The sequence below is a fragment of the Rhagoletis pomonella genome, unplaced genomic scaffold (assembly GCF_013731165.1).
Source record: "Rhagoletis pomonella isolate Grant_MI unplaced genomic scaffold, Rhpom_1.0 Rhpom_scaffold_00002, whole genome shotgun sequence".
In the NCBI taxonomy this organism is placed as follows: domain Eukaryota; kingdom Metazoa; phylum Arthropoda; class Insecta; order Diptera; family Tephritidae; genus Rhagoletis; species Rhagoletis pomonella.
In genome coordinates, this window is record NW_023458556.1 from 3,751,128 (window position 1) to 3,760,893 (window position 9,766).

Below are 9,766 nucleotides of genomic sequence, written 5' to 3' on the forward strand. Positions count from 1 at the left end.
CCATTCTACTTGACTGGTACTCAAGACCTACTTCCTCAGTATATCCAGTAAAAAAACTGTGGTGAAGTCCTTTATGGGGATAAAGTTTCCAGAGGTGAAATTTTAGGTAGCACACAATTTCTTACACGCATGGTTGCTTTTCAGCACTCATGAAAGAAACTTAAGAAATATTTGAAAAAAAAGTTCATATAGTACATTAATTTTGAAAGAAATACCATATAATGTATGTACTCTGGTTAATAATATCAAAAAATGTATTAGAACCACCGTTTAATGTTATATTTGATTCAAATTAATATTGCTGCCCCGAACGCTCTGCGCCTTGCCACTGAATAATAGGTTTACTTAAAATTACATCCGTGGTCCTTGTTCTTTCTGTATCGCATCGTGGTGAATTCACATTTCTCAGAAATTTGACAACAAAACAAAACAAAGCGAGTATTTTATTTGCTAATTTTTGCGATTTCTATTGTTTAATGTAAATTTGTCTTTTTAGGATATGTCGAGCCAACGAAGAAGGCGCAGTTGGAAAATTGAGTAATTAGTAATGAAGTAGCAGGCATATTTGGAAAATTATGCCGATAAGCAGGATGGAATTTGGGAAAGTAAGTGCATGGTTGCAGCATATCTATGTATAAAAAGTATTTAATTAAATTGTTTATAGAAATGTTATAAATCGAGTGGCTCATTTACGATGTGCTCCAAACATTTGGCGAACTTTTTTTCGCCTTTTCAGCGTGCTAAGTAACAAGTTAAGATGACTGCCATCACGGCCGGTAAGAAACCGCAAGCAAAGGGCAGACAACCTTCCAGGAACCTGCCTCCTGTCCCCGAGCCGAAGCTGCAGTTCTGCAAGAGCAGGTCAGCAAATTGCTACCCTGATCAAACGTAAACTAAAGCGCACTGCTGTGATTGCACTCCGTAAATGTGAAAACTTGGTGCATGCTGAGAAATATCAAACAAGAAAACTCTGTGATGGACGCCGTGAGATGGAGTAGCGCTGTGTGGCAAAGAAATACGGCCAATTCGACGGGCCTGAAAAATCCAAATTGGCTTTTGTGATCCGCATCCGCGGTATCAACAAAGTTGCACAAAAAGTGCGTAGTTTTACAGTTCTGTCTTCGCCACATTAAAACGGTGTGTTCATCAAATTGAGCAAGGCAACCATTAATATGCTACGTATGCCGAACCCCCTATATGGGGTTATCGAAATCTTAAATCAGTTTGTGAATTGATGTACAAACGTTGAATGGTCAAGCGTGTCCCAATCTCTGCTTTGTGATCGAACGCAAATTTCGCGAAGCGCACGAAATTCAGTGCGTTGATTCACTTCACTTCAAGAAAGCCCCCAACTTCCTGTTGCTATTCAAGCTCAACACATCAACCCGAGGCTGGCGCAAGAAGGCTAATCACTACGTTGAGGTTGGTGATTTCGGTAGCCGTGAGGATAAGATCAACAAATTGCTGCACAAGATGGCTTAAAGAAATTGTTGTTTTGTATTTAAGTAGACAATATAATTTGGCACATCTTCAAAAGACGCCCAAGCAAAAAAAAAAAAAGAAAATTAAAAAATTCCTGAAGTTGTCTTTTCACGGGTCGATTTCTGTCGACTGGAAAATTTACTTAAGATATCGACTAGCCAAAACGCTTATATTTTACGGTTGAATTGCAATTTACACGGGTAGATTTTGGTTAAACGACAAAAATCGACCGTGTAAAGGCAGCTTAAATAACGTTCAAATTAATCACCCCCTTTGAGATTGAAAATACCAATAACCATTTCATAATTTCGAAAATTATTCCATTTATATTTGTTCTTGCATTTTCCACACCACTTGTGAGGTATGCTTTTACGCGCGTTACCGATTTTTTGTTTAATGTGCTCGGTTGCCCAGGAGGCCTATTTTCACCTTTACAACTTGACTTAAACAGAATTAAAACTAAAACATGCAATATATAAAGAAAATTAAAAGTTGTCTTACATCTAGTAAACTTAAAAAATTGCACATTAAATTCATTTTTCATTATAAAATAAAATTAAATATCACAATTCAGTTTACAAAATGTGGTCTGTTTGCACCCGCAGTAAGTTCCCATGAAGCCTAGCCTAAATTCAGAATTGAAAAAAAAACGAGCAAATGGGGTCGGAAACTACTAGCCCTAAAAGCATAATGTGGAAAATGTTTGAAGAGCTGCGAAATTGTATTGCAATAATAAAAATAACAGTGCATAAATTGGAAAAAATGGTTTTTGTTTTGCTTTATAATTTTTGGGAATATTGGTTCAGATGGAATTTTTTTATTTGTTTGGTTTTTCAGCTCGTTAATGAAGCACCCAGGGTTGCACTTACTGTCTATGAAAATGTTTCGTGAAGCGTTCCAAAATTAGCTCCGAGCAACTAAAAGTTGGTTAAGCTTAAATGAAATAGTTTTTTATTAAATATTTATTCCTGGTATTTAGTAAAAAACATCAATACTAATGTATGAAAAACAAAACATCAATGCTAATGTATGAAATGAAGTAAATAAAAATCTACGAATACATTCCATCAATATTTTGTCATAGAGCCATTATTAAATTTAGACATAACTTTGTCAGGCGTTGGTACCTACGTATATAGAATTAATGCGTTGGAGAGAGATAAATATACAAGTTCAACGCGCTAATTTAGGTATCCTTGTATGTATATACCTGTTACTCGTCTGGCATATACTCCAACAACGAAAATAATGACAATTATAATTTATGTAGATCCCTGGATAAAAGATTGTCACAAGTTACTTTCGGTAACTCACGATTGAAGTTTGCAATGCAATTTCTCAGAAACACGACTAAAGATTTTCTCCAAGTGTCGGAGAATGCTATGTACTAGTTCATGAAATTCTTAAATTATCTTATTTTTTTTAGTTTAGTGTCAACCATTTATGAGTTTAATAAAATTTTGTCGTATACGACATTTGTCAAAAAATTTGCAGTCAGTTTTAGTGATATACGCCAAAATGTGATAACAATTTTTATAAATTAACCATACTTTTTACTAATCAGCCTAATCGTGAGTTTCGCCCGAACAAAATTTCGCCAACAATTTTTTCATCCACCTGTAGTGAACACTCGCAAACGAAAAGTGACCCGGTTATAGAAAATGAAACTCATGATAAAGATGAATATGTCGGAAACTAAAGAAGAACAGATAACTCTATTTGAAAGATCTTGATTAGTTTAGTACGACAGCAATACTAACGCAATTTGTACCAAATAACCGAAAAAATTTTAGTCAATTAGTCGGAAACTAAAGAAGATATCCAAAAACCACAAATTGTCAAAATGACGCTTCCGGCAATTTTCCATCCAGGCGACGATATTTGAATAGGTTTGTAAAATTACCAATAGTCAGTACTAATTTGTACTGGAACCTGCAAACTTTTACTGGAAAAGTGTATGATAACCCAAAAAAATTTGCAAGAGAGCACTGAATCGAGAGCGTAACAACACGAGAGAGCTGCAAATTCTTGCTAGTGAAATTTTTACTAGCAGAAATTAGCTAGCAGAAGAAGAAGAATTAGAATAAATGTCAAAAGAATATATAAAAAGTGGTGTTACTAGCTCAGTTCATTTTGTGTATGTGTTTCGCCGCACGGCTTCTGATATCAAATTGAAAAATTTTGTTTGAATTTCTACTCACACTTACAGGTTTTGACAGTTTATGCCGCCAAAGCAAAAACAAAATACATGTAAATTTTTGTTTTTGTACTCCTGCAATCACCTTATATTGATTCGCCTTGGCACAAACAAAAGTAAAATGAGTGGAAACAAAAATATTAATGATGTACTGGACAGTGTTAGTGCTTGTGTGTAAAGCAAAGAGTTTAAAACTGATTTATAAATAGTAAAATGTTTACAGCAGATTGTCAAAGCAGTGCAACAACTGTTCACTTGCAAGTTATTGCTAGTTTTGTGTTCAATAAGTTCTTCTGCTAGTTTTCTCTTCTTCTCAATTTAACGCTCTATTTTGCTTTTACGCTCTCGCTGCAATGTTACTGTTACTATACAAACCTAATGTTACTCGCATATTTTCGAGCCTGTATGTACATTTTCGGGAAAAAGGTTAAAAAGTGTATCCATCTGCTGAAAAGATAATTTCGCAGATTCACAATTTATTTAAAATAAATCTATTAGCCCAATCTCCAATTCCATGTGAATAAATCTCCCCAGTGCTTAAATAATTTTCACCACATTAAATAGCTGCACAACACCCTAATTGCCGAAAAAGCGTTGCTTGCAACACTAGTCCTTTATGGGGACCAAACTTGGCGAAAAAAAATAGCTAAGTTTGTTTACTGGATATACTGAGCCTACTTCCTCTGGGCGTTTAATAAATTACTTGTCTTCGCAACCCTTAAAGTAATTCACAAAATACTAACAATAAGGCTTTCTGCACATTGGTCGTCCAATCATAGTTGCTTCATCGTACAATCATGATGCAACGATTACATGACGACTACACTTTCGCACACTCGGTCGTGATATTTCAATTCATTTGGCGATCGCCCACTGCCCTCACCAGAACCAGACTTCGCTTCCTAGGATAACCGTATCTAGAAGCACACGACCTAATGGCATTCAGCCAAAGGACCTCGCGAGGTTAATTAGCAATACGTGGATTAAAGATGACCTGTAGTTAAATAGAGGTTTGTTACAATAGATCGTTTTCGGTAACTAGGTGACCTGCTCCCTCCTCTAAATCTAATCTCATCAGCTTTATTTCACTGAAAATTTTATCAAAAAGCTGCAACGAGCTTTAGTGTAGATTTTTGACTATAAATGCGCCCTACTATTTTTAAAGATTTCAGTCAAAATTTGTAGGTGTGTGTGGAAATGCAAACAAAATATTTCAATTTGACATTCTAAGCCGTGACGCGAAACATATATACGAAATCAGTTGATCTAGTAACATCACCTTGTATAAATTCGCCTTGCTACTCTACACATTTTTCAATGCGTCTAAAACTTTGTACTTTGTAGTTCTTAGTTCATTCGCAATTTTCTAGAGGGTTAGACCTATTGTTTTAATAATAATAATAATTTAAACAACTTACTCTTGCAGTTGAGATATATTCCTTTCCTGAGCATATACCTTTGCCGCGGGAAGCAAACCAAAATGCGCAACCAATAGATTCGTCTAAAACCGTATTTAATGGGTATAAAAGATGTTTAATATGATTTCGTAAATTATCATGAAGCTCTTCTCGCCGTACGTTAACTTCCACGTAGTTCCACCTCCTGAAAAAAACATGGTAATGTAAATGGGTGCTGTCTGGTTTGATAATAAATTACCGTCGTGGATATATGTTTTTTAGCTCCATGAGAGAAGATTTAGCAGACAATCTATCAGGCACGTCCCAGCTTATACGTCCTGTACTATCTAACTTTTCAAATGCTACATTAATTAGATCAATGGGATCATTTTCTTTGACATATTTATTTGATAAAGCGGCTAGAATCGAACAGTCGATGCCTCCGGAAAAGAGGATAGCGATTTTGGCATGGTTGCAGTTTCTCCGATCATGTAAGCAATTGATACAATAAGGTGTAGTTTGTCTTACACGATTTTTCACAGATTCTTCGATAAGAAATGAAAAATGTTCCAGTTCAAGTAATAAATCTTGATTCTCCAACAAAGCCTCAAACAAATCACAGGAGGACGCCAGGCTTCTACACAATGCATACAAATCGAAAGATTTCTGTTGAAAAAATACAATTGGATTAATGATTGGAATTTACATATCGACAGCTGAGTGGAAGATCGACCTATCTCGGCAACCAGCTCAAAAACGCTCTATCTCAAACAACTTTTTAAGAACGGCCTATCTCAGAATTCGTTTTAAAAACGCCCTATCTCAGCTGCCAATTCAAAAACGCTCTATATCAGCACATTTTCAATACATTTTGAAGTGAGATAGGGCGTTCTTCAACCAAATTCTGAGATAGGGTGTTTTTCAATAAAATTCTGATATAGGGCGTTCTTGAAAAGTTTTTTGTGATATGTACCTACCTACTTGTATATACATATGTACATATATACAACATGGCAAAAGGTCCTGAATTGTATTATTTCAGAAACGAGTTCTTTTAACATTCGGTACATTTTGTCAGACATACCCCCCCACTTAAATGTTCAAAGCGGTATATTACAGGGACCTAAAAAAACTGTTCTGAACCAAAAAGTGGGCCCAATTTAGAAATCTAAACAAAGAGTTGGTTCACAAGAGTTCATGGATGAGAAATTTTTTGTACGCTGCAATGGGAAAGAAATATTTTTAACGTTTATTAACCATACAAATTTTTAGCGATTTTATTCATTTGATTTGATTTATAACTACTATTTTTCAACATATACATATATTTGAAGTTGCTTCGTAAAAATAAGAAGCCAAATAAAAAACCGGAAAGCAAAATACCGTCCATTTTGGTGTTTTGAAAAAATGCGTACAGCGACCAGTGTTCGCTTATTCGCCTTTTTTCCAAATTCGTTCTCGAGTTATTAGCAATATGGTAACCCAACAAACATTTGGGTTCCCTCGCTAGGGCAGGCACCTGGTCGTTGGTGCGGGGTTGACCAGCCCCATACCTGGTTTGGGGCATCGTTGACGCGCTTGTAGCTTCCGCGCAGTGTTTTCTCCAGGGTGGGGCTGATGGTGATCGGTGACCAAGAACTGCCGCCTCCTAATCCAGGGTGTGATGCGACACCGTGCCTATTAGACGGCTTGCAGCCAGGAGGGAATGGCTCTATTTTAACGGCGCCTCTTAGACAACGGGCCGCATCGAGGAGTAACGGTGGCGCGGTGGACTTGATGAGATCCCCTCCAACTATTTTGACTGCTAAGCTCGCCTCGTCGGGCAGGCAGTCGTACGAACAAGATAATACAAACTCACAAAAATAAAACAACCAAAACAAAATCAACAACAATGGCAACCACTTCAAACGCAGCGGTAAAAGCGACGGAAGCGCCGACTACATAAGGTACGCCAGCAACAGCAATAGGTCCAACAGTAGGTTTCCTTGAGCGCTTAGCCGCAGAGGAGCCAGTTGAGCACGCCAGTGAGGATGACCAGAAATCCAGCACCAGCAGGGGTGTCAGAGATTGGTCACGGCATCGGTCTGGCAGTCCCAAGCAACAAGCGGCCCAATTATGAAAACTCCCGGGGAGTTTGTTCTCCGGGAATTTTGTTTCTCCCGAGAAAGAAATCCTCCAATTCTTAACTCTTACGAGAGTAGCATTTTCCCCGAAATTTGGGAGAAGGAAATCCGAACTTCGAAAGAGCTGTTTGACTGTTTTTTGACAGCTCAACTCCGCCATTTAAAAGAAAAAATCCACAGGGAATTTTTATTCATGATAGGAGGAAAGGGAGAAGATAGAAAACTCCCCGGGAATGTAGGTTGTAGGTATGGTCGAGTACAACATGAAAATAGGTCCCGTATGATTCCTGAACCCTCCATTCTTTTATACCAAAAAACCGTTATTTTCGTACTTGATGCACTTATCTATTAATAGCTTGACTATTTTCCATCCGATTTTAAAAATCGAACAAGTTTTGAAAAGAGGATTTATAGACCTTTAAAACATTTTATAACAATATATTGTTAGACTTGGCTTGTTGGGAGTTTTCATCGGTTAAATTTTAATGGGCCCCTATTTCTCTTCATTTTTTCAACTTTGATCATCACTAATTTCAAAAATGTCTATGAAAGTTGCCGAATATGTGGTATTTATCTAAAAGAACATTTATTTTCGAATAAATTGATACCTCACCTAATGGAATTGCATAAAAATTGTCGAAGTAAAACAATTTAAGCAAAAATACGGCCTTGAATTTATTTGTGTGTGTGTACCGGACGTGCAGATTTTTTGAGCAGTGTGGCGAAGGAGTTCATCAATATTTACTTTATTCATCATATTTAATGTACGCTCATATTCTCTCGTTCCCACGACAGTCGGGTCTACGTAACCGGAACGACCCAGATTTATATCTGGCCAAGGACTGCCACTCCAGTAACACTCCCCAAAAACTCTTTCGGGAATCTGTATGCTGTTACAACAACAAGAACAATCAATATTTACTCAAAACTGATATATACAATGTCTCGTAAACAAAAAAAAAAATATTTTTTTTTTAATTTTGGGAAAATGGGCATGGCACCGCCCACTTAAATCACATATGCGTATATAAAAACTACTTTACCGATATCGACCACAGATTGTGCTTCGCCTCGTTAAGCAGCGTGTTGAATATTTTTGAAATCAGAAAATTCAATTTCATAAGTACAACTTTTTCACAGAGCCTTTGCGAATTATGGTGCAATTACATGGTATGAAGGTCGGCGAAAATCCTCCTAGATACTTATATCCTACAAGCGGGTGCCGACTGGCCAATGGGCATCGCTGTTAACACCGCTATTGCAAAGTAGGCTTGTTTTTATGAAGCAGTCGTGCAAGCTGGCGGGGGCTAGCTACGCCCGAGGTATAAACTCTCCACTACCACCGGCGGGCATAGCGATAACGTAGGCTGTGTCGCCTGCGGCCACACCTCTACAGTGGAGGGAGCAGTCCACAGTGGTTCTAGTACTACTGCCAGACACGGCTTGCCGCGCACTTGTGCCATAGTCCTAGAAGACTCGAACCAGCAAAGCGCGGTAAGCCTAAGCACGAACAGAGAAGAGGCTCTTCTAAGCTCTCCGGGCAAATCTGAGGATGTTCTTCCTGAACGGAGGAAAAGACCGACGACGAGGGCAAGCAAGCAAGGATTGAAGAGTAAGGCGCGATATAGGGCTGCGGTCAAAATATGCGACCGACTTAGTGATAGGTCCAACCGGACTGAGGAGGAGGAGAAAATGTTGGCTTGCGCTAGGGAGGAGGTAGAGAACGGTCCTACTACGCTGCGAAGCCAGTATTTCAGCTAAGGATCCACAGTTCGCAAACCGGATCGTGGAGCAGATTGTGGCGGCGCAGGCGAGCAAAAGGCAGCGTCCTGTGAAAGAAGAGGCAGCAAAGCCTCTAAAGAAACATAAATGTAGGGACGAGGCTACAAGGAGGCCCAAGGTCATACAGCTGCCACCTACATCCAAGGCAGCGGCACACAAAGGGGTATTTGAACGATTGAGGCGGCCATCAACCAATTTGACACAAGTTTGAAGGAAACTTAAAAAAATAGTCACGTTCGATAGAAAACATTTCAAATAACATTTCCCAGTCCCCCTCACTTTTCTAAATTGGACAGCGAACGCTCACCGTTGACCGGAAACAGAATATTCTAACGCTGCTTATAAATAAATTTTCGATATCTAGAAAGATCGTGACGGTTTTAAGTTAATATTTTGATTTCTGCATTGTATTCTTAAAAAGTAGTGATGGATCCGCATACAGGCGGTAATAATGCATTTAAGTGTTAATTTTTATTAACATTTCATTAAGCAAAAGTTTAATTTAAATGTAATGAAAATAGCTGGTTTCAAAGAGTATTTTTTTACATTTTTGTGGAATATTAAGGAATTTGTTGTATCCCCGGGAGAGATCGCGTTATTATTCATTGTTCAATTGAAAGCTTAGAAATTTGGCTAATGTAGTGTGAAAAGATTGCCCGCAGAAAATGTTAGATAAGTGGTATTTCTTTACTTAGAAAATGTATTAAAGAAGAATCTAAAAACGCAACTAGTATATAGTAACAGTACTTTAGATCTATTTTAACACCAAATTTCAACTTTTTAGA

At 37.8% G+C, this 9,766-nt stretch overlaps 1 protein-coding gene across 1 annotated transcript; it reads right to left on the reverse strand.

Moving 5' to 3' along the window:
- Positions 1-5,067: 5,067 nt before the first annotated feature.
- On the reverse strand, positions 5,068-8,662 carry LOC118734407 (asparagine synthetase domain-containing protein CG17486-like). Its single transcript, XM_036464130.1, has 4 exons — positions 8,540-8,662; positions 6,630-6,929; positions 5,336-5,778; positions 5,068-5,281 (listed from the first exon to the last, which is right to left on the reverse strand). The coding sequence occupies exons 1-4, from the start codon at positions 8,660-8,662 to the stop codon at positions 5,068-5,070; spliced, it is 1,080 nt and encodes a 359-aa protein (XP_036320023.1).
- Positions 8,663-9,766: the final 1,104 nt, after the last annotated feature.

Coding starts and splice junctions, on each gene's coding strand:
- LOC118734407 (XM_036464130.1), bottom strand. CDS start 8,662: ATGGCACAAGTGCGCGGCAAGCCGTGTCTGGCAGTAGTACTAGAACCA. Junction 6,930..8,539: donor TATCGCTATGCCCGCCGGTG/GTAGTGGAGAGT, acceptor TATTTTTGTGAG/TTTGTATTATCTTGTTCGTA. Junction 5,779..6,629: donor TCAACGATGCCCCAAACCAG/GTATGGGGCTGG, acceptor GTCGATATGTAA/ATTCCAATCATTAATCCAAT.